General features: G+C 25.1%; 5 protein-coding genes across 8 annotated transcripts; 3 read left to right on the top strand and 2 right to left on the bottom strand.

Moving 5' to 3' along the window:
• Window positions 1-614: 614 nt before the first annotated feature.
• Window positions 615-4,800, top strand: LOC112592364 (cleavage and polyadenylation specificity factor subunit 5). 2 transcript variants are annotated; one of them, XM_025336386.1, is made up of 6 exons: window positions 616-1,090; window positions 1,502-1,702; window positions 1,833-1,896; window positions 1,978-2,143; window positions 4,416-4,530; window positions 4,610-4,800. In XM_025336386.1, the coding sequence occupies exons 1-6, from the start codon at window positions 960-962 to the stop codon at window positions 4,629-4,631; spliced, it is 699 nt and encodes a 232-aa protein (XP_025192171.1). In that variant the 5' UTR covers window positions 616-959; the 3' UTR covers window positions 4,632-4,800. The 2 variants fall into 2 exon arrangements, with proteins under 2 accessions (XP_025192172.1, XP_025192171.1); XM_025336387.1 differs by lacking the exons at window positions 4,416-4,530; window positions 4,610-4,800 and adding an exon at window positions 2,423-3,281 and having other exon boundaries at window positions 615-1,090.
• A 2,857-nt stretch (window positions 4,801-7,657) lies between these two features.
• LOC112592360 (USP6 N-terminal-like protein) lies at window positions 7,658-13,975 on the bottom strand. 3 transcript variants are annotated; one of them, XM_025336379.1, is made up of 9 exons: window positions 13,134-13,975; window positions 12,843-13,062; window positions 12,361-12,641; window positions 12,020-12,179; window positions 11,808-11,954; window positions 11,080-11,253; window positions 10,923-11,010; window positions 9,295-9,597; window positions 7,658-7,787 (listed from the first exon to the last, which is right to left on the bottom strand). In XM_025336379.1, the coding sequence occupies exons 1-9, from the start codon at window positions 13,289-13,291 to the stop codon at window positions 7,735-7,737; spliced, it is 1,584 nt and encodes a 527-aa protein (XP_025192164.1). In that variant the 5' UTR covers window positions 13,292-13,975; the 3' UTR covers window positions 7,658-7,734. The 3 variants fall into 3 exon arrangements, with proteins under 3 accessions (XP_025192164.1, XP_025192165.1, XP_025192166.1); XM_025336380.1 differs by lacking the exon at window positions 7,658-7,787 and adding an exon at window positions 7,992-8,127 and having other exon boundaries at window positions 13,134-13,974; XM_025336381.1 differs by lacking the exon at window positions 7,658-7,787 and having other exon boundaries at window positions 9,013-9,597; window positions 13,134-13,971.
• Window positions 13,976-14,210: 235 nt separating this feature from the next.
• On the top strand, window positions 14,211-16,747 carry LOC112592361 (transmembrane protein 258). The gene is made up of 2 exons (XM_025336383.1): window positions 14,211-14,427; window positions 16,468-16,747. Exon 2 carries the CDS (start codon window positions 16,472-16,474, stop codon window positions 16,703-16,705), a length of 234 nt encoding a protein of 77 aa, XP_025192168.1. The 5' UTR covers window positions 14,211-14,427; window positions 16,468-16,471; the 3' UTR covers window positions 16,706-16,747.
• LOC112592363 (cell division control protein 6 homolog) lies at window positions 14,781-15,880 on the top strand (the record flags this gene model as incomplete). Its single annotated transcript, XM_025336385.1, has 2 exons — window positions 14,781-14,892; window positions 14,970-15,880. Coding segments are annotated over 2 exons (975 nt in total), but the record flags the coding sequence as incomplete, so codon positions are not given.
• A 3,418-nt stretch (window positions 16,748-20,165) lies between the features above and the next one.
• On the bottom strand, window positions 20,166-24,090 carry LOC112592362 (tumor susceptibility gene 101 protein). The gene is made up of 9 exons (XM_025336384.1): window positions 24,046-24,090; window positions 23,190-23,274; window positions 23,037-23,102; window positions 22,789-22,952; window positions 22,597-22,720; window positions 21,630-21,946; window positions 20,828-21,028; window positions 20,628-20,761; window positions 20,166-20,562 (listed from the first exon to the last, which is right to left on the bottom strand). Exons 1-9 carry the CDS (start codon window positions 24,088-24,090, stop codon window positions 20,376-20,378), a joined length of 1,323 nt encoding a protein of 440 aa, XP_025192169.1. The 3' UTR covers window positions 20,166-20,375.
• Window positions 24,091-24,278: the final 188 nt, after the last annotated feature.

The raw sequence follows: 24,278 nt of genomic DNA, 5'->3' as shown, positions 1-24,278 counted from the left end.
CTATAATTTATTTAAAAACAAATAATTGAAGAACTTTAAAATTTTTACATATCTACCTAATGTTTATATAATCATTTTCTTTACATAGTAGAATTTTTAAAAATATTTTGACTTTTTTTAAATTGATTATAGGCAAAATTTATTCATTAGGTCAAAATTCTAAAGCTATTCTGGTCATTTTTTTAAATTATTAAAAATACCTTTAAAAATATAAGAACCATGATTTTTATACGCATTTGAAGTTCAAAATTATCAAAATGTAGAAAATTACAAGTTCTGAGTATTGTTAAATAAAATTATAAAATCTTTAATTTATATAGTTTCAATTTTAAAATGTAATATTTACAAGACTGAAGACAGTATCTAAAATCGTGATTGTAAACTATTAATAAATTAAATAAATTTTTTTATAATCACGACGTAATCACATAATTTTCAAATGTTATCATCATGGTTGTTAAATTATCAATTTATAAAAACTGAAATGATATAGTTTGGTATACAAGTTTAATAATCTCATATCAAGACCGGGGTAACCACCACCGGCTAAACCGTTGCTATGATCATGCCCATTAAACAAAAACAAACGCGTTCCGCCATTTTGTGCGCTTCGTAGTTCATATGACTATAATGTGAGACATTGGAAACGAGGCGGCGTTTTGTTGTGCATTTTGTCTTCCTTCGTCATTACTCAGTAGTCAATTTTAAATTATTATTTTTATACATTATAAAATATTACAGCGTTTTGTACCCTTGCGCTACATAACATTGAGCTGATCGTTAACGAAAACGTACGTGGACCCGATCGATAGTGTAGCTGTATGACAACAATATATTTCACGGGGACTATGTGTTGTTGACGTTGAGACGTGCGAGATATCGGTGTACCATTTTTTAATATTATTTCGTCGTAGTCGTTATCGAAAACCGTCAAGCTGTCGACTAACGCGGTATCGGAAATGGCGTTGAGCACAACGACCAGCCAACCAGTACAGAACAACATCCAATCATCTCCGGGAACTGGGTGGCCTAGGCGAACCGTACCAGTCAAATCGTCTACATGCCCGTCGCTCAACAGACACATAAATTTGTTAGTATAACATAATAGCAAGTTGGGCTAATATTGGGATAAATTTCCTTCGAGATTTAATAACGAACATTACTTTAACGTTGGAAAACTACTACGTTACATTAATTAAGTAGTTTTAATTACTGGGTCTAAAATGATTTCAATTGGGTGTACTTTTAATAAATACAAAAAACATGTTAAGATAAAACAGTTGCTCCTTATTTGTTGATAGGCATTGTCTTTTAAAAATTAATGGTAAATTATATTTATATCAAATTCTTAATTAAAACAATCATTTATATCAATAGTGAATATAAATTTAATCATTAATGTGACATTTTATTTTGTGACTTCTACTATTAATAATACGACAAACAATTCAATTTTATAATTTAAACTATTGTTTAGTAATTATTTCTTCTTTTATTTCAGGTATCCTTTATCAAATTATAAATTTGGTACAAAAGAACCTTTATTTGAAAAAGACCCATCTGTACCAGCTAGATTTCAACGAATGCGTGATGAATTTGAAAAGATTGGCATGCGCCGTAGTGTTGAAGGCGTTTTAATAGTTCATAAGCATGGGTTGCCACATGTTTTATTATTGCAATTAGGCACAACATTTTTTAAATTGTAAGATTAAATGTATTAAAATTAATTACAATTATGAACTTAGTCTAATGATAATAAATCAAATTCTTTATTATTAAGTGTTTAATACTCAGTACAATAATATAAAACATTTTTAAATAATATTTTTCAGGCCAGGTGGAGAACTAAACCCAGCAGAAGATGAGGTTGAAGGACTTAAACGATTACTAACTGAAGTAACTTAACATTTGTTTACTATTAATTGTTTATTTATCAAAACATTCGAAAATATTTCTGTTTCATGTACTTATTTTCAGACTTTAGGTAGACAAGATGGTGTTCAGCCAGAATGGACTGTTGAAGATACCATTGGCAATTGGTGGCGACCAAACTTTGAACCTCCAACTTATCCATATATACCACCACACATAACTAAACCCAAGGAACATAAAAGACTTTTCTTAGTTCAGCTACCTGATAAAGGTAAGATAAATTATTAGTGATTCAAAACCCAAATTTTGTAAGTATAAGTATGACGAGTTATTATTTATTTTATCAATTAGTAACTTCTAAACATACAATTATTATGAGGTTTATTCTTTTTTTCCTAAGGTTTAATTTCTAAATTTATTATTTTATGTTTTGGGTCATAGTTGACATGCTCTAAAGTTAAATTTGAGTATTTTCTATTTTTAACTTACGTGTATATTACATCACCTAAGACCTGTGTTAAATTACATTATATTATTTTATATTTCACAGTTTGCAATGGCAACATGATTTGCTGGTTCAAAAAGGATCATCCTGGTTGATTGTAAAACATCACATACAAGAAATGTATTTTTTTTTATGAAAATTGTCTAGGAAAATTCATAATAGGGATTTCTTAAGATTATTGTTCTAATCACTGCTGTGTAGTTTACATCTGATTTTAAATCGGCTGAAACTAAATATCATAGAAAGGGGTCTAAGTTTATGTTAAGATCGTTATAAACAAACATATGCACTTTTGAATGAGATTAAGTGCATTGTAAATGTATTTTCTATTATAATTAATTAAATATATTATCTGGGACATAAATTTTATTTTCTGAAATACAGGGTGTCAGTCATACTCCTTTATAAAATTTCGTAAAGTATGAATATTTGTTCAAATACGTCTTATATCAATTTCATTTTTTTTTTTTTATGAACAAAAATCTAAATAACCAATGTTGTTCTATATTTGAGAAACATTGAATATTACTTCTTAAAGGTTTTAGGGTTCAATAAGGTTTATAATATTTGAATATAATTCTTTAATTAAATACAATGTTGACACTCTGTAATTTTGTTTTTTTGTATACAAATCATACTATTGGTGGGATGACTTAATTGAGCTTTGTAAACATCTCTCTATTTATAGGTTGTATAAATTAAAATATTTAAGTAATATCTATTTCCATTTTCTGAAATTTTATCGTGAGAATTCAATAAACCTGTTGTATCATATGTAAAACATAACAACTTTACACTTTGCATAAAAGAAACTTTAGGGTTTAGGTGAATAGTTGACAAAATTTTATTCTGCATATCTAATTTAAGTACAAACATCGTCATGTTCTATCAAATTATTTGTTTTTTTTTTTTTTTTTTTAACATCTTAATTTTAAATTAAAATATTTGTGTTAAACAACTTAATTCTTTATTTTTATTGTGTTTCTATCTAAAATATATAAAACTTCAAAAAGCTGCAATATGTAAGAACGCTTTATTATGCTATTAATCTAAACCCTATAGATTTGAAGAAATGAAACATTAAAAACATTGATATATTTTACACTTGTTCTTAAACAACAAGAATGTCATGTCTTTTTTGAATGTACAGTTATAATATTCAATTTAGAATATTAAGAATGCATGTTATTAGATTCTGATGAAAAGCAAAACTAACAACTATGTTTATTGTTTACTGTGTATCTCGTTTTGTTTTAGTAGTTAAATTATTATTTTTATTGCAATTATTTAACTATTTATATTATGTTCTAATTTCCCTTTATGAGCTATATGTTAAAATGGTTAATAATTAATAAATAAAGAGTAGTGTAATAATATGTATTAATTATTAAAACCAAAATTAATATGTATATTAATTGATATCGGTGTAATAATAATTGATTGGGGGTTTATTTTGTCAATAAATTATTTTAAAATATCTAATTATGTGTACAAGATTTGTAATGTTTTAAATAAAATTATTACATTTAAGATTATTTATCTAATTAAAATATTTATTGAGGCCATTGAAAATCAAAATTGTCTTTAGAGTATTTAAATAATAAAAAAATATTTATTTATAAACATTTTTACTTAGCCATTGTTGCCATATATGTTTGTTAAAAATAATGTCAAGTGATTATATAAATATAATAATTCTGTCAACAGTTAATATAATGTTGTATTAATTCCAATGTATTTGTAAGCGTTTCAAAAAATTCCATTAAATTTTAAAAATACCAGTTAAGACCTATTGTACAAAGCTGTCATTCAACATTTGCTTATCCTTAAATTTTATTGTGTACATTTGTTTTGTACAGATATTTTTAAACAAACATTAAAATCAATTGTAAAATTATATATAGGTGTAATTTGTTACTCTTTTTAATTGAAATATACTATTTTATGTATTACATTTACTGATTTGTTTGTAAATTCAATATGATTATATAACAAATTTTCTGTTTATAAATTGTGTGGTAATTTGATTGTTCTTTAGCATTGTTTGCTGTGCCGAAAAATTACAAATTGGTGGCAGCCCCTTTGTTTGAGCTGTTTGATAACGCTCAAGGATATGGATCTATTATTTCCTCATTGCCTCAAGCACTCGGAAGGTAACATATTGATTATTTCATATATTTATTACCATTAGAAATTTTATTCTTTTTATTAATATGTATATTATTTTTTCAGATTCAACTTCATTTATATGTAATTTAGAACTTAGATGTAGGATATTTTAAACATTTGCTGCCCATCAATCGTTGAACAGATTTTTCTACGATTTAATGTAATTGTAAAGTAGATTTATTATCAGTAAATTGTAATGAATTGAGAAATTGTCTGACCATTTGAAACTATTACATACGAACGTCACCATTTTATGAAGTATTATAATTTACATATAAACACCTAATGTCTTAAATTATTGTTATGGGTTTGTAAGTGATTTATAGCGATTGATTTTTATAAATCACTCAATTACTCATTAATTACAGCTTGATACTGTCTTAGAATTTTAAATATCTATCTTAATTTATTTTCATTATCGTGTGTTGGTTAATACATCAAACCAAATTCTGTATGCTGTATTATAATAGTTTATGTTACAGATTTTCTGGTTATTTTTGTACTATAATAAAATTAGTATTACACATCTAAATTGCTGTGCCGATATTTTAATAGAAAATCACTGTTTTTTATTTCATTTATTATATTAATTCAACTTAATTACTATAATATTCTTTAATCTTATAGTTTTCAATTTTGTAATCTATTTTATGTGATTAAAAGCCTTTTGACGAATTAATTTATTACTTTCTACTCAAGAAAAAGCCTAGAACAACTTTAAACATAATAATTTGTTTATGTTTCATAATTGAATAAAAAAAAGTAAAATGTTTATTTCAAGTACACATATTTATGTAATTAACAATATTTACTACCATATTTTGTACAACGATACTACCTACTTGTCATATTTTATGGTATTTTCTAAAGAAATAGCCTTTTTTATTGTATAGGATATTAATATAAATTTCTTAGATGAGATTCACCAAGCGTGCTTACTCTCTTTTTTTCAATATTGCAATAATTTTAAATCTGATTTTTAGCATGTTTAAATATGCTTTTTTGTACTACCTTTGGAGTGTTCATTGAAGTTGAGTACTTCTGTTTTTCAAAATGTGAGAAATTGTGAATTATTTAGTTTATAGGTTTTATTGAAAATATTGATGTACCTGATTTAAAATTTTAACTAGTGTTTTTTTTAGTTTTTGAAATATTTAAACTGAGGATAATTATTTTAGTAATTTATAATAATAGTTCAAGTAATCAGGTATGATACTAAATCAAATATAATATCTATTTTGTATTTTTGTAACACCATTTTTTAAATATAAGTGTACATACTTGGTGAATCACTGTTTAAGTTATTCTTAAAAATTCCCTTGATTTTTAAAGTATATTTTTACTTGTACAGTAATATGATTAGTGTGTGATGATGTGTATTGTTGATTTGCCTGTACTCTGTTTTAATTTTTTATACATCTGTATCTAATACTGTGTATGTTTTTGTTTTTTTTTTTGTCAAACAGAATTACATAAACCATTTATTCATTAAGCCAAAAAAAAAAAAAAATGGAATAAGATCTTATTGGTTGTTGTTTTTTTTTTTTTTTGGCTCGGTTTTAAAACCTTATTTATGCTTAGCATCCTATAATTAGTCTCTTAACTCCATTGTTCTGACAGGTATTGGTAGGTTAGTTTAAGCCTAACTGTTGAACATCAATTTGAAACATATTTTATAAAAGTTCATAGTAGATAATTTATCACTGAGTAAACATATTAAAGAATTAGTTTTAATAAATATATATTTTTAATTTTTACCCAACAATCTGATCATGTTGAATGTTTTATTTCACTATGGTAATTTTTATTATTTTCTGATAGGTATTTTTTATGAATCCTTTTATTGTGATCAAAATATTGCGAGTTTACGAGTCATAAGTTTTTAATTTTTAATAAATGATAATTTTTTGATATTAAAATTTAAAAATGCAGACTATAAAATCTGAATTCTGTGAAAAATGTAAAAACCACTGCCTTCCATTTCACATTTATTGTGCTATCATAACTCATATTTTACATGTTCATAATAACTTAAAGATAATAATTTTATTTATTAGTTTAAATATAAATTCCTTACTCTTGATTATATTTCATTTATGGATGTACTTATGATGATTTAATAATGAGTTATGAGGATCATTAGGGATAACAATTACAGTCTGTGATTTTCGCACTGTATATGTCTCTAATACAGAATTTAATAAAAAAGAGCAATTTAAGTAACAATAGGTGTCGACTTGTCAAGTATCTACTCAAATGTACCTTATCATTGAATGAAACCTGTAATGTACCTATGTTTATGAAAAATCTTAAATCATTAAATATGAAAATCTATGTTTAGCGGAAATAGGATAATAATAGGTGATCACTTTGGGGTGATAAACTGAGGCAGGTGAAGAATAGGTGTATGTCTCAAACTATATAGTCATTCTAGTGTCTACCGTTAGCACCACCCATTTAAATTGATAGGGTCACTCTTTAATATAAATATTTAAGCCATTAGGTCTATAGTTACACTACATAGTCCTAAATACATATATATTTATAAATTAACAAAATGATACATCTATACAGAAATTTTATTACATAAACAAATGTTGATAACAAACAAACATAAAATTCTAATTTTATCATAAAGAACAAATGAGACTGATGTGTTATTTAATGTTATTATAAAGTAAATCTAATTTCTTTTAACTGTTTATAATAATAGTAGTACTGTAGTAGTCTTGCAATTTGATAAAAGTATATCCAAAAAATAAAACAAATAATTTTAAATATATATTTAGGTATAATCGTATAATATATAAATAATAATAAAATACAATGATATTGTAATTGATAAATTTTAATTATTTTAAATAGCTACAGTACAGTGTTTATCAATAACAATAAGTTAATAATTAAAAATTAAAATGCATATAAATTATAAAAATTGAACGCTCAAGAAACTATTTCCTTGTTTTTTAATGTTCACAGTCTCGTACTTATTAAAAAGAATATTTTTTATACAATGAAATTAATATAATGTTTTCTCTATAATTAATCATTCAGTTTGTATACAATCGATAAATTATAATCAAAACTATTTGTTCAAGTTGCATCTTTCCCATTTATAACAAAAACATTTAAATTTAAAATTCACATCTATACAGAATGTTAAAATTACAAAACAAGTTTTAACAATTCTAAGTAAAATAAGTTGTAACATCTATTTGTCTTTTGAACACCAAGTTAACATCTAATGACATAAAATACAACTTAATAATAATATAGAAGTAGTAATTACTAAAGTAGAATTATTAAAAATATATAATATATTAATTTATAAGACAATCTAAGGCGTTTGTTGAAAACATTTTATTTTTATGTCAAAATACACATAATTTTTCTTTCATAAAATAAATTATTATTTCTAATACATTAATATTAGTTGAGTAAACTGGCAACCTTAACTAATTTAATATATATATTATTTATTTGTGCAAAATACAAAATGTCTGGAATGAATAATGAATTTAGTCTTATATTGAAAGAGAGCATTCAGTTACATAATGATGGCGTCCGTAAGTATTTTTTCTCTAATCAACATTTAAAATAAAAAATAAAAATATTATTTTTTTTACAATTAACCAAAATAATTAAATCATTCAACTACAACATAAATTAATTAGTTAACTTTTTTATTACTTTGATACTTATCTTTTTTAATTTAATACTGATAGTAAAATAGTGAACATACTTTTAATAAGAAACTGTAATTATATCATAATATAATATAACATTGTTGTTATACTTATTTTAATTATTAACACTAAGAAATATACTAATGATTTTATTAATCAAGTATTTAGTCAAATTTAATCTGATTAAAAGGTAATACATATTAAATTTGAGGTAAACCATCTCGATTATATTTTAGTAAAATAAAAATAAGTAATGTTTGTTTTTGGTATAATGTGTACAATTTCAGAAACGACAGTAGCTTAATAATTAACTATATTCTAAATCACATACAAGTGAATATATTTGTAATTTAAGTAAGAGATCTAATTTAATCATAAAAATGAAAAAAACAATGTTAATAAATAGCATTAATTTTTATAAATTAGCTATTTTGTAATTAGAACATTTAAACTTTTTAGGGAGTCAAAATAGTTATGTTAGCATTATTTATAATTTTACGTAACTCAAAATTTTAAATATCATGCAAGATAAATAAAGTTTATCAAACATAGTTATTGTTTTCTTGAACATTAGTATCTCTATTTCATTAAATATAGTTAAGAAATTGAAATAATATTTAACATTAGGCAAAAGATACTTCAAATTATACTGAAAATAAAATAAGTATAGATTATTGAAGTTAAAATGTAATTAATGGGAAATTATATTTATTTTTAAAAATAATGTTGCAAATAATTAAAATCAACATAGGAGTTAACAGCTATTAATTTAGTTTCTGCACCATTTTATTATTAATTATTTTAAATTAATGACTTGTTGAGGTATAAATTATATGGTTATTTAATGTTATTTCAGTTGTTAGTCTTAAGCTACATCTAAGCATCTTGTCAAGAACAAATTATGTACTGTACACAAAAATACAAAAATGGTATAACCAATTTACAACGAAAGTAGCACTGCTTATAGTCGTAGTCACCAACTATATATTCAATCACAGCCAATTTAGTATATCACTAATTCAACAAATGATTAGTTTATAGTAGACACCGCTTTAAACATACCATCTGTTTCCACAGTAGGAGTGACCATCTCGTCCATCACCTGTATTGTTGTAATTTTGTTTGCAACAGAAGTAGGAGATTTCTTTGTAGGAGTATCGTATGGCACATAAATGCGAAGCACATCGGGCTGTGGGCTCACACATGTTACATCCGATCCAGTATCATCATTTTGTATACTTTGTGGAGATACTGTAGTTGTAGCCGCAGAAGTTACACTAGTGTCCAGCAATGAGCGTCTAGAACTGTCACCAACAATTGAGCTAACATCGTCTAAACTGTTTTTACCATTTGTAATAATTGAACCTGAAAAAAAATTCATTAATAAATATATTTATTTATAATGTGTTCTGTATAAATAAAATTATAATTTAAAATAGTTGGTAGAATTTGATTTATTATTTGTTAATATTAGGATTAGATTTTCTTTTTTCATTACTAAAAATATATATAATTTATAATATAAGTTAGATATGAAAAAACATATTTTTAAATTGTGTCTTACTCACCTTGAATAAGTAAAATGAAGAGAGATTATCAAAATAAACAAACCAATTTTTACATACAAATTTTACATGCAACAAAAAAATTTTTCACAGATTAAATCTGCCAAACATATCTACTAATTAAAAAATAAAAAAACGCTATTACAAAATGATATTGTAGTTCAACTTTCTTACAATTTCCTGATGTTACAAATGTGTTGTATTATATCTTCCAATGAAACAATATGTATAAACGTTTTGTATTGTTATAGTAAACAATTAAAATCACAATGATATTAAAATATTAAATTCCTAACATTTTAAATATAATTAACTTAGGGATATCTATACATAATATTTACATTTAAAACACAACAAATAATTGAAAAATACTTTTTTTATTTATAAAATATAGATAAAAAATAATTATTAAATGTAATAATTGTAAAATATTATACATATAAATTTACAATAAATGAGTAAGCCTTGATAAGCCATCAATTCATAATGAAAAAAGTTTTGTTGTAAAGTTGTACTCAAAAATAAATAATAAGGTAATAGAAACAACAATTTTGTGTTAGCAAATAAAAATTAATTGCATAACACAGTTAAAATAAACTTTTGACTAAAAATGAATATGCCTAATATAAACAAGTTAAGACTATTGGTAAACATTGTTATTGAACAGCCATATTTTTTCAAAGGAACAATACTAATTTCAAAAAGTATTCAATTTACTAGACGTGTGAATTATATTTTAACAGTTTAATACACATTTAACAAAGCTAACAACACATCTGTTTACAGTATTTATTCTAATAAAAAGTATAATAATTAATATTTTTTACAACTATAAATAACAAAAACATTAGTTATTTTACAAAATGTTTAATTAAAAAATAATAATCATAAAAAATATCTAAAAAATTTCTACAAATAAAAAAACTATCACGGCATGTTGATGCTGTATTATATAAAATGTTAAACTAAAAAAAAAAATAAAAGCGATTTTTTTTTTAAGATATCCTAAATAAATGAAAAGAACTTTGTAACTTGTGCATTTAAATTAAATGGAAGACTAGTTTTAATAGACACCATAAGTTTTATTATATCATCAGGCAAGTGTTCACAATCTAGTCCACTCACCTTGGAGTTGTGAATCCTGTTCAGGTGAACTATGAATTTGGTCTGTATTTATAGGTTTTCTTTTTTTTTCCACTCCATTGATTTGTGGCTGAAAAACATTTTTTTTCATTTACTGATTTTATTTAATAATGATTGACTGACTATAAAGAAGTCTTACCTTTCTAACAGGGATATCATCAGGATTAAATATTCCAAGCTCTCTCTTCAACTTTTCACTTGGAGATGGCAGACCAGCATTGTCAAGTTTATTTTTTTTTAGTTCAATAAGACATTCTTGAAGTTTTTCAATGGTATAATCTGCTGTATGTTGATAATTTTGTTCCAATTTGACCTTTTTATTAATAAATGTTCATTAAATGTATGTATAAATTAATTTATTCATTGAACCATTATAAAACAAAATTAATAAATGTTATAACATTAAACTATGAAATATAATCAATATTTTTTTTGTAAATAAACACTTTATTTACTTTTATATACTATCAAACAATCAAAGACAATTTCAATTAAATTGATTTGAAAATAATCACAGAAATAAAAATTTAATTAATTAAGATAAAAATAATAATAATAATCAAAACAAATTGTAAATTGCATAGTAAATGTTATGTAGTATTAAATAATTTATATATATATATATATCATATATATGGTAGGACATTGTCCTACCATAAGCGATGTGTATATCTCACACTATATCAGTCTCTATACTATGGTTTCAACAATAAACAAGTGCTAACCATTAATATAATTTTACTTTTGAGAATTGTATTCATATTAATATAACAATTCAATAGTAAAAATAATATTGCAAAACTGAAACTTTAAATAATCATATTGTATTGATATTGAAATTTAAACATTATGATTTCTGTGACTTACTTGCAAAAAATTAAGTATATCATCCATTCCTAAGGCATATAGCTGGTGGCGATGTAGTTTTAATAAACAATATGCCATAGCTGATAATATTTTGTCACCTTCTAGTAAAAAAATATCCCATACTCTTAAAGTCAATTTAAATGGTATCTAAACATTGTATACAATTTATAAATATAAAAAACTAACAAATATAAATCAATTAATGTACATACTCTATCCAAAAAACATTGAAAGAACCATTTTAAAGTATATAATCCAGTTTCAACTCCATTTTTATCCAAATGTTTTTTTAACTTAGGTAATAACTTATTCATTATTTTATCATGATGATCTTGAAAGCGTATCAACTTAGGAAATCCAGGTATAAAAAAAACCTAAAATATTTAAGTTTAAGAGTTATTCAAGTATAAAATTATTTAAATTATTTACTCAATCAATTGACTATTGATAACCACAATTTTAAGGTAAACAAAAAAATAAAACTGGATAAATCAATTTTATTTCAAATTTTAATTTATGAAAAGTCTACTTGTATATTAATAAATTAAACTCACCATGCATATGATACTTGCTATGGGAAATAAGAGTAGACAATGCCCAGAAAGCTTCATCTTCACTTAAATACATCAATAGTAATGCTGCAATTTGTGACATTCCTTGAGTATAACCAATATCTAAATTATAAATACTATATGCAGTCAGTATGTTAAATAATTCTTGTTGCTTGAAATTGTAACGTTTTCGAAAGTTGATATGTTCTCGATATGTTCGATTCACATCTAAATCAATTTGTCTCACATCTGGTGAATGCTGCCATGCTAGCTCACACATATGCTATATAAAACAAATATTTAATAAGAATGCAGTAAAAAAAAGAAATTTAGAACTTAGATATCATAAACTTAAATATTATTATATTAAAAATAGCTGATGTATTAATCTATCTAAATAATTGTATGAAATTTAAAGTAGATTATTTAAAACAATAATAACTATAAATATTTAATACATTCTGATAGCTAAATAGTTAGTTACTTTGTATTTATTTTTCTGATCATCTGTGAGTTGATCGACACCTAATAGTTTGGCCCAAACTATACCTCGTAAAGAATTTGGAATGCCTTTGAAAACACGTCTTTTGAGTTTTTCTCGGGACAGACCATCCCAATTGGAGATCATTTTCAGCCATTTTTGTTCACGAGTTACTTCGATTTTTATTTCTTGAGGATCTTCTTTTTTAAACTTTGACTCATCGCTGGGAAAGAATTTGTAAAAATTTTGAACCAAAACAATTAACAGTAAAATTGTAAATGTGTAGGTACATACCCTATTATGAATCCAAATCTGTCAAGTTTGTAATAATCATTGAAAGCGGGATCATCAACAGGATCTATAATCGTTCCATCCCCGGGTCCATTCCTGTACAGATCGACAATTCTCTCTCTCTCCTCGTATACTTTATCGGCTATCTCGTCCTCATTCATCACACTGACAAATGTTTCTCATGGCCGTCGTGCACTGTCCGTCACGACTGTGATGTAACGTTGTAGTAGTTGCGTCTATTGCCAGACGCGACAAAAATATTGATTGATCAAAGTTACAGAAAAAAAGATCATTTGTCACCAAAATCGAAATTGAGTGTATACGTCTTATGCCGCAGTGTCGTGTCGAGCAAGACGTCGGGAAGTCTCAGATGTCAGCAGCATTTTGTAGTGTAGGCAATGGTAGGTAATTTTAAGTGAATAGACGGAAAAAATGACGAGTAGACGATGTAAAAAAAATAAATAAACCGTCCCAAAATTTCAACAACACAGACATGTAGGGTATTAACTAGTAGGTCGTCGATCACTCGACCGTAGGCGCTGATACAGTGATATCACGGAACCCAAACACACACACACACACATACATACGCCGCACTCGGACGCGATATGAACTGCACTAATTACATATTTCGTCCCCCTTCCCAACTCCTTCACCAACACGACAATTACTCAAATACGCTACTCCAAAACATTAATTTTATTGTGTTATTCATGTTGTTATTGTTCAATTGTAGGTGAAATAAACCAATAATAATAATATGTATTAGTAATTTTATCACAGATCGGATAAAATTCAAACGTAAGAACTAAGAATTTAAATCCAAGTAAAATTCTATCTACTCTGTGTCATTAACTGTAGTTTGACATATTGATAAAACATATAATAATATTAATATTTAATATTGTCGTCAATAGATATGGGATCGACAATGACGCGTGTACGGCGTACGCGATTTCAACTCAATTTATTTTGTTTACAAAAAAATAAAAATAAAAAAACGAAAAATCGGTATCCGGTGCTAAGTTCATTTATGTACAACGACGCACGGACAGCGATAGATATCGTTACCAACTTTATCTTTTAATACGTATACCGTATACACAGTGATCGTACACGCGTAATAAATTGTTATTTATATTTTTCATACTTATTATATAAATATATATATTAGCAGGGGGATTACCACTGTGAAAAACCGGCAAACGACAATAACGGTGGTTCACCCTCTCGAGACTCGAAGACAATAATACGAAATACAATATTCGACGATCGACGACCGTGCGGACTCGACGAGGTAAATTGTTTTTTTCTTTTATTAATCCTACTTGAATCATAAATTAGTTATTCATTTTGTGCTTGTGACCGGCGTTTTTTTTTTTTTTGGCCTCAGCTTTTCCACGTTTTGTTAACTACTTCCCTCCGACATCGGTTTACAGTTCGTTTTTAATACTAACAGTTTGGCGGATGATATCGTGTCATTTTTAATCATCTGAACGTGGTGCTATTTATTCCGTGAAATGACTAGCGATCAGAAGAAATCGGTTTTTGGCACAGCGCTGTTGAATTTGCACAGCGGTTTTACGGATTCGCTTCCAGGGAGAGAGAAGCACATAGAATGTTTAAAATCGTTTCTGAAAAAACACCTCGAAGACCACCGCTCGGTTTCTATGTACATATCTGGACCACCGGGTACCGGTAAAACTGTGTCACTTCACTCATTGTTTGCCAGCGATTTGGTTACTGATAACTTCACTAAAGTGTATGTAAATTGTAGTATGATAAAATCGGCAAATCGTGTTTATGCTAAAATTGTTGAAATGTTAAAAATTAAATCAGGTACACAAAGGGAATGCATATCAATCATTGAGCAGTACTTAAAAACTAAACACAAATCTATTCTTATGGTACTCGATGAAATCGATCAACTATCATCTAAAAATCAATCAATATTGTATCAAATATATGAGTGGCCGATCATTCCTCAATCTAATTTGGTTGTTATTGGTATTGCAAACTCTTTAGATCTTACAGACCGATTATTGCCAATGTTGAAAACTAAAGTTTCTTTGCAACCAGAACTATTGAATTTTCCACCATATACAAAAACGGAGTTAGCTAATATCATATCTCATAGATTAGAAAACGCAGGGGTTGCAGAATTATTTCCTGCAAATGCAATTCAACTTTTATCTGCAAAAATTGCTTCTTTTCGAGGTGATATACGTTATGCATTGGATGTTACGAGAAGAGTTATCGAGTTGGCAGATGATAAAATTGACAAAAAAATTGAATTGAATGATGTGATAGCTGTGTTGAATAATGTTTATTCTACTTCTAGCGCACTTGATAATAATGATGAAAATTCTGAAAAATTACCATTACAGCAAGAATTAGTGGTATGTGCATTGTTATTATTATTGTCTTCTGCTAAAAAAAATCAAGTAATTACCATAGGAAAAGTATTCAATGTCTTTACTACTATTTGTAAAAAACGCAACATTCAAGTAAAAGATCTAAGCGAATTTATAACCATGTGTTCATTACTAGAAACAAGAGGTGTAATCAAGATCTTAGGACAAAGAATAAATATATTATCAAAAGTATTGTTACTTTGGGATAAAAATGAAATTGATGATGTATTACATGACAAACAGCTTTTGGTAGATGTCTTAAATGATAAATCTCTACTAATACAATAATATTTTGTTTAAATCAAAGTGTACAGTTTTTCTTTTTACTAACTTTAAACATTCATAGCACTTATTTAAACTAAATTTATAATTATAATAAAGCATTAGCTATAGAAAATGCATTATTTTTATTTAATTTTAATTAATATGTTTAGGAAATTTTATTTTGTACTAAATTATAAATATCTTAGAAAAATTGTATATTTTTAAAATAAAATCTTGTTTATTTTTTTATTTACTTTTTTTTTTTTCTCACCTTTGTTTATAGCAATAATAATAAAAATAAAAGGTATCTACATTTTTTCATATGCAAGCACAAAGGTAAAATAAACATATGGATTAAGAACCTATTTAACAACACTGTAAATGTGATAGTGAAATAATGTAAATTAATTTGGCCTAGCTCAGTATTTCAATAGGTCTCTTAAATTATTGTTTATATTTTGAAAAAAATTAATGACTTGGTTTATATAGCTATCTTATACCCTAAATCTAAACAAAATTTGTACTTCAACAACAAATATATCTATAAAAACTTCTTATACCAATAATACTATATCAAAATATGTGTTATTATAAATTATTATTAGTGTTTTGTTAAATACAAAACTAAAATGATACTGAATTTTATTATTTTTGTTTAGCACAATGACACTGTACAAGCGGTATGTGTCTCCAGTTAGCCCAGCAGTTTATCCACATCTCACCTTATTATTGCTCAGCATTGGTGTGTTTTTCACGGCATGGTTTTTCGTCTATGAAGTAACTGGTACAAAGTATACTAGAAATTTGAAAAAAGAACTAACCATATCCTTTGTAGCTGCCTTATTTACTGGCTTTGGCCTTCTGTTTTTATTACTATGGGTTGGGATTTATGTATAATGAATTATTATTATTATTATTATTATTATTATTATATTTTTCTCAACACATAATTTAAAAAAACTATTTTGAGTTATTATATGCAATAAAACAATATTTATACATATAATCTATACTAATGAGTATGCAAAATATGGATAAATGTATCTTGTTATTTAACATTTATATGTAAATATTGTACAATATCAATTGAAATCCCTATTATATATCTATCACCAATCGAAACTACTTTCCTAATAAATTATTTTTGTTTTCATTTTTTAAAAATATAATAAATGTGTTAATAACGTTAAATTTACCAACTATTATTTGTTGTATTGTAAGTTTTGATTACACAGTTATTTCCTTAAAGGAATAATTAGTTATGGTTATCCCTATTTTAATAAGTAATTTTAAATTTCATTTTTTTGAGCGAAGTATAATAAAAATAAAATATTAATTTCTAAATCATGCATTATAACTATAGCAAAAAATCATGAATAGCAATACATTTTGGGTATCTACCTATATACTAATCTACTATATGATATATAAATCTCATAATTAATACTCTGTATTTAAAAATAAATGGCAAAATTATTAATAATACAATACTTAATTATAGAATTGATCATAAGTATAAAATAAATTATTTATTGTCAAACAAAATCAAAATTTTAATTATTTAAAAATTTAGATGTTGCATTTTTTAAACTTATTAATTCCAAGATTAGGTAGAGAAAAGATGTATTTTATTGGCATAGTTTATGATTCTCTCTACTTAAGTTAATTGGTTATTACTTATTATATTTGTAAGAAATTTAAATAAATAAACTATAATAACTAAAAACATTATTGAATTATTTATAGGTATTAGAACTGACCCCAGTTTTACTAAGTCTAAAATTACAATAGACTTGCTATCTTGGGGATTTAATATGAGAAATTTTAATAAATTCTCATAAACTATTAAAATGTTAAGCATAGTTAAAAAAAACTAATTCGAAGTATTTTAAAAGAGGTCTCATCGATGTTGATACTAATAGTTGTCACATAGTAATAAAATCATACTTTTTTTTTTTATAAAAAAAATCGGTTTCACATGGGACTAACTAACAAATACATCATTTATAGCTAGTAAATTAATGGAAATGTTCACACTGCATAAAAAAACTTTATCAATATTGATATAAAATAATTTTTAATAAACAAAATAATAATGTGATACATTGATTCTTTTATATAGTAAATTTAGGTAAGGCTACTACAAATATTGTCTCACTGTAATTCCAAAATCAGACTGAAATATTATGGTTATTACTTATTATACCTGTCAAAGCATAATGTTAAAAAATATGTTTTATCGTTATATATGATGGGGCCTGCAGTATTTTATGAATAGTATCAGAACCTGAAATTGTATTTTTTAATAAGTTATAAATTAATTATAAACAATATCATAGTATTATTAAGTATAAGCTAGAGCTAACCACTTGTTCAATCATTAATCCAACCAAAGCCACATAATATGTATTGTTGGATGATCAGTTTTTTAATATAAAATAACAAAATATTTATTATCTATTACCTATAGGATATAACATAAATATACTCTAAAAAATATTCAATCCTAATGTATTAAATACTTAAGTTGTTAAAAACACTGATTATTATTTGTTTACCTAAGTTTGGTACATTAGCTCATGAAATAATATGCCATTTTTTTCTCTCCCAAAAGCAATAACTGTTTTTAAATAAATTATGTAAATCATTAATTTTATAATTCCAACATAAATTTTATTCCAAATATATTTTCAATTTAAAAAAAAATGTACTTCCCATTTTTTAAAATTATAAGTTTCAATTTCAAAATATTATGTATAACTATTTTAATCATGAAAAAAAAATTTTCCATACAAAGCAGTATGTAGGGTATTCTTGTCGTATGCAGTCTACCTCACGTTTCTACATGTTATATGCGGTCTACTACATGTTTTTATAAGTCATATCAGTGGTGTAGCAAAAAAATTTGGATTCCCCTGCTAAAATAAAAAATGGGCCCCTAAAATATTGTTATACCAAATATAACCCTATAACCGAAGGCCCCAAATTACTATGTTCTCCCCCGCAGCGCGGGGTCTGCGAGCACTCAGTTACGCCACTGCGTCATATGCGGTCTATAACATACTTTTTATACCTACGTAATGTTTGGCTAACATAATGTTAAAAAGTGCAGTAAATAAACTGAAGAATAACGGATCACGTAAGTATTACAACACAAACTGAACTGATATCTTATACGTTTATGACTACAGTCACGATTTTGGCAGGACCCAAGTTTTATTATAGCAAGCATTTTATTATTGATATAGAAATCACATCGTTAAGATAAAACTTAATCGTCATTGCAGTCGAATCGTTGAAAGTTATCATTAATAGATAAAAAGTGTATGAACGTGTGGTAGACTGCATATGAACATGTGTGGTAGATGACAAATGTGCGGAAGACCGCATACGACAAGAATACCGTATGTAGTATAGTTAATTTATGTACTAAGGTTGTATCCTTGGATGATGTTTAGTACATTAGCAGTATCACTATATAAGTGTTAAGAATATAATGTCTAATTTAGATGGATGATGATAGTCCACAGAATTTAGGTAAAAAATTATAGATATTTAAATATAAATACTTAAAATTTCTCTTGTATTTTATAATAACAAATACTCTGTTTAATGGTATAATTTTAGATTTTTTTATAAAAAACTTATGATAAGTTATGGAATTAAGAATTAGAATTTTCAAAAGCAATAAAATAAAATATATACACACACACACATATATATATATATAGGTTTAATTTAACTTCTATATATTACACATAATTGTATTAGTTATATTAAAGCATGTAATAAACTAAAACAATAATAATAATTTATAAATGGCCAATTCAATTTTATCAATTGAGCTAAAAATATAATGGGTTAAATATGATTAAAGTAGTATCATTCCTTAGATGCATAAACCTTTATGAGTATACAATATTTATACAAAATAATGTAGTAACATATCTCTAAAATAAATTGTAAACATTTAGTACAATAATTTCTTGGGTCATATACACATATGCATAAGTCCATTTTATTACTTATTAATAAAATAAGGTATTATATTTATATTATACATTTTTAGCTGTAATAATTGAGTATAATTATAGTATAACTATTGCATTTACAGATGAATAATAATTGAATATGTCTAAATACATTTTTAAATTAAAAACATTTTGTTTTATAAACATGAAGTGTTTTTTTTGTTTCTTAAAACAAAATATAAAATTGATAATATATTATATGTTATATATTACAAATTAAAAAAAAAAAATGATAGAATTAATGAAATAATATTTGTTTTAGAGATATAATAATAGAAATATTGTGTTCACATTTATTGTAGTAAAAAAATATTAAAGATGTATAATAAAAATTAAAATGATTTGGTCGATAAAATTATAAATAAAACTAACAAAATTTAGCATATTATTAATCTCTATTTTAATAGTTGCAACACTTGCAACAGACATACATATACTGCAAAAAATTTTGTTTTACCTCATTTTATTTAACTATGAATATTAAATATCTTATTTTGTAAATTTTATCTCTATTTTGTTAGTTAATTAACTTTGAATTAAGCCACTAAACCAGCCTTATGCCTGCATCGTTGCATCAAAGCTCGCAACATAAACTGTTTACGAGAGAGGGAACGTACTTGCTTCAAAAATACATCAAGATCAATTACACCTCTTCTTAATGCTTCTCCCATATAATAAATTGCATCTTCAGTCGCAGCTTCTTCAGCAAATGCATTCAATATTCTAATAATTATAAAAATAATTAGTAACTTAAATAATACAAATGTATATAGTATATATATATTTACTGTTTATAAAGAGGTGCCGTTGTAGTGACAGCATCGTCAATATCAATATTATCTTCTTTAGATAACTTGGAAATAGCCATTTCAAGTTCTAATTCTTTATCACGCAATACTTGAATGTTTTGTTCTAGTTCAGACTAAAATAATATATTTTAATGTATTAGCAAAACTGAAGAACTTTAATAAGATGAATTTCTGCATACCTTTTCTTTATTGAGACTTGTCAAAATAGAGTCTAATTTATTTTTACCAAGTGATAATTCTCGTTGAGAATGTTGTAATATATCTAATTCGGCTTTATTCTGGGCCATTTGTTCATTAAAACGCCTTCGTACTTTATCTTCAATAGCAGATAATAAAGAAGCTTTGATATGTTCTTCAGTAATTGTACCGCCATCATTTAACTAAAGGTAGTAATAAATTCAAAAGTATTTATTTATGATAAGGTATAAATAGAGATAAAAGGAAAATAAATGTAAAGAAAAAAATCTTCAGATATATATATATATATTAATTATGCTTTACACAATATAGTATGTTAGTGGACATTCTATAAAATATACATAAGCAGTGAAACAAATAATAGATACTTCTAAAAAAATAGGCGCTCTCTTAATAATGGTTGTGGAAAGTAGAAATGGCCCTTATTTTCAAATTTAACTCACATTAAGAGACATACTACCAATTCTCAAAAATAAAAATGTATTTATTTTTTATTCATCCATACAATAAATAAATGGTATAGTTTCACTGTATAATATACAAAAATACAATAAAACGTTTTATTTTGTATTTAATCATGTCAGACTTTTATTTGCATAGTATTTAATGAATTACTGATTGTCAATAAATAATGATATTGAAAAGTTACAGGTAATAAATAATTATTATTTTGTATTTAATAAATTAATACAAATGATAATTATTGTAAAAATATTTTTTATTCATACTTTAGGATACCTGATAAATATATTAATTCATATAAAAAAAATAAAATAAACTTACCCCTGTGGTAGAAGTATTTGGCACATTACTAGAAGTTGGTGGGTAAGGAGGATATTCTGGTCTAGCTGGTGCAGGTTGCTGTGGATATGGACAGTTTTGTGAAGAATTTTGAGCTGTATATGGTGGAGTATAAGGTAGAAAATTTGATGTATTTGCTGAACCTGGTGGATAAGGGGAAGGTGTCGGAAACTGATTGCTATACAAAGGGTAAGGAGTATTAGAATTTCCGTGGTATGTTGTGGAAGGATTAGAAGTAGAAGTAGATGATGGTATTGACGAATATGGCAACATCACATTTGAACCAGTGCCACCATAAGCTAAATGTATAAATGAAAAAATTGTTAATAATAATTAAAACTTAACTCCAATCACGTTAAGAAAGATCCTCAGCAACAATCAGTTTTTAACAAGCAATGATCAGATATCACTTGATTATCTTTTATCACCAACACAGAGTCAACCATTTGTTCATATTCCATATAATATACACAACAGTGTACAAGTTAATTGCCGAGTTTCCTTCTTAATGTTAATTAGTACAATCAATTACATACATTTTGTATTTTTAAGGTGGTCATAATTTATATTTTCAGATTTATAATGAGACAAAATAAAATTATTTTTCAATATTATAAGAATGAAAAGAACATGATTAAACAAAGTACTTGACTATACTAGCTTAATTTCATACAAATATTTGCTGGGCAAATATTTCTTTTGTAAATTGATAACTATTATTTATTCATAAAATAATTATAAAAACATATTATACTTAATGTTATTTCTATTTTTATAATTTATTAATTGTTTTAGGATTTATAAAATATATAAATTTGGATAAGTGTGGACTAGTCACTCTACACAGAATATTAATAAAACTGACTAATAACTTTGATTGAACTATAATTACGATATTTACACATTTTTAACCAAATTAGTAAGTATATAGCATATAAATTAAACTTACGCATTTGAGTAGGATAAGTAACAGAGTTTACAGGTGGTTCAGATCTAACAACTGAATATACAGGTGGTGTTTCTGAAAAAGTTGCTATCATTACTCCAATTAAATCAAGTAGATTGGAAGTAGTCTAAAAAGGTAAAAATTAAAAATTAAAAATTGGCAAAAGTTAAATATAATTATATTTTAATGAATTACCGGAGTCCAATTATGTAAATATGGCAAATAGATTTTACCATTATGATCAACATACATCGACATTTTAATTCGCATATCCAATGTAGGTTTCACATAACAAATTGGTGCATTATTTGGATGTGTATCCATTAACCAGATACTAATTGGAATGTGATAAGTAGTGCCTTTAAAAGTAAAATCAGATAATTAATTATTCTTATAATAATATTACAAATTACAAAATTATAAACTTAAATTAGTAATTTTACCTTTAAATGTAACGGGAATAGTACCACTCAAATTAACTAATTTCTTTTCAATTCTATTTGAAAACACTAAAAAAAAAATGATTTGTTATAGTTTATTTTTTAAACTTAATATCTAAGAACTTAAATATCAACAAATAAGATAAAATAACTTACAAAATGTCTCAAAATTACAAACGAGTCCGTGATAATAATTTAACGTTTTTATAATTTCTTTTTTTGTATTTTCAGGAAATTTATACTGAAATAAAATTGATATAAAGTATTAAATGTGAAAAAAAAATATAAAATTATACACTTTATTTTATAGTATAAATAGGTACATAATAACCTATAGCATTGATTTTAGAACATACTAGTATAGAATATTCTAAAATGAATGCCTAAAGTAGTAAAGTAACATATTTATAATTTAAAAAGTATAAAACAAATATATTCAATATAGTATATCTATAACCATATCCATATTATACATGATATATCGTAGTAATAAATTTAGTTCTATACAATTTAATAAAGAAGTGTACCTCTAAATCCATTCTATTTTTTAGAATAATAGTTTTGTGATTATTACATATTATATATTTTTAAATTAAATTGAACACTATTTCCAGGGCTGGTTTTAGATATAATTAATATGTGTGATTCTACAGATGCTAAAGTTAGAAAGCCATGTGAGAAGTATCAACATTTAAATTTGAACAGAAGAAAAGACGCCAAAATAATTCTTACACTGAATGCCGAAAGATTTTATTATGCCGGTTCTGTCCACCTCTAAGCGTTTATAATTTATAAGTTACTTATTTTTTTTTTTTTTTTATAGATAGGTAATTAAAATCTAACACATTACTGATTGTACTTAAGTGTTTTAAACCTTTTTATAACTTCATAATATTTACTCTTCCTTTTAAGAAAGAGTAAATACCAAATCGTTATAACAGATCAAGATTTCTAAATATTCATTACGTACTATATTATATTATTGTAATCAAAACATTATTTTATGACTTACCATGGTTAGATATGATTTTAAAAGACTATCTTCGATTCGCATCATTTTGAGTTATTATTTATCCTCCTTAATACATAATAAAAAACATTACAAATTAAAATATAAACACCGACTAATTTCAGTAGTTTGTTAACTAAACTAAATAATTAATCAATACATGAGTATATGATTAAGAATCTAATTTGAAAAAAAAAGTGAATTGCCTAAAAAATGAAAATAGGTATTTTAAACTA

The sequence above is a fragment of the Melanaphis sacchari genome, unplaced genomic scaffold (genome assembly GCF_002803265.2).
Source record: "Melanaphis sacchari strain LSU unplaced genomic scaffold, SCAv2.0 Contig1728_pilon_pilon, whole genome shotgun sequence".
Classification (NCBI taxonomy): domain Eukaryota; kingdom Metazoa; phylum Arthropoda; class Insecta; order Hemiptera; family Aphididae; genus Melanaphis; species Melanaphis sacchari.
This window is presented reverse-complemented; position numbering and strand designations above follow the sequence as displayed.

Coding starts and splice junctions, on each gene's coding strand:
- LOC112592360 (XM_025336379.1), bottom strand. CDS start 13,291: ATGAATGAGGACGAGATAGCCGATAAAGTATACGAGGAGAGAGAGAGA. Junction 12,642..12,842: donor ATCAGAAAAATAAATACAAA/GTAACTAACTAT, acceptor TGTTTTATATAG/CATATGTGTGAGCTAGCATG. Junction 7,788..9,294: donor TCCTACTGTGGAAACAGATG/GTATGTTTAAAG, acceptor TTATGTCATTAG/ATGTTAACTTGGTGTTCAAA.
- LOC112592362 (XM_025336384.1), bottom strand. CDS start 24,090: ATGATGCGAATCGAAGATAGTCTTTTAAAATCATATCTAACCATG. Junction 23,275..24,045: donor TAAAATCATATCTAACCATG/GTAAGTCATAAA, acceptor ATTTTATTTCAG/TATAAATTTCCTGAAAATAC. Junction 22,721..22,788: donor ATTTACATAATTGGACTCCG/GTAATTCATTAA, acceptor TTACCTTTTTAG/ACTACTTCCAATCTACTTGA.
- LOC112592361 (XM_025336383.1), top strand. CDS start 16,472: ATGACACTGTACAAGCGGTATGTGTCTCCAGTTAGCCCAGCAGTTTAT.
- LOC112592364 (XM_025336386.1), top strand. CDS start 960: ATGGCGTTGAGCACAACGACCAGCCAACCAGTACAGAACAACATCCAA. Junction 1,091..1,501: donor CTCAACAGACACATAAATTT/GTTAGTATAACA, acceptor CTTTTATTTCAG/GTATCCTTTATCAAATTATA. Junction 4,531..4,609: donor TTGCCTCAAGCACTCGGAAG/GTAACATATTGA, acceptor TTATTTTTTCAG/ATTCAACTTCATTTATATGT.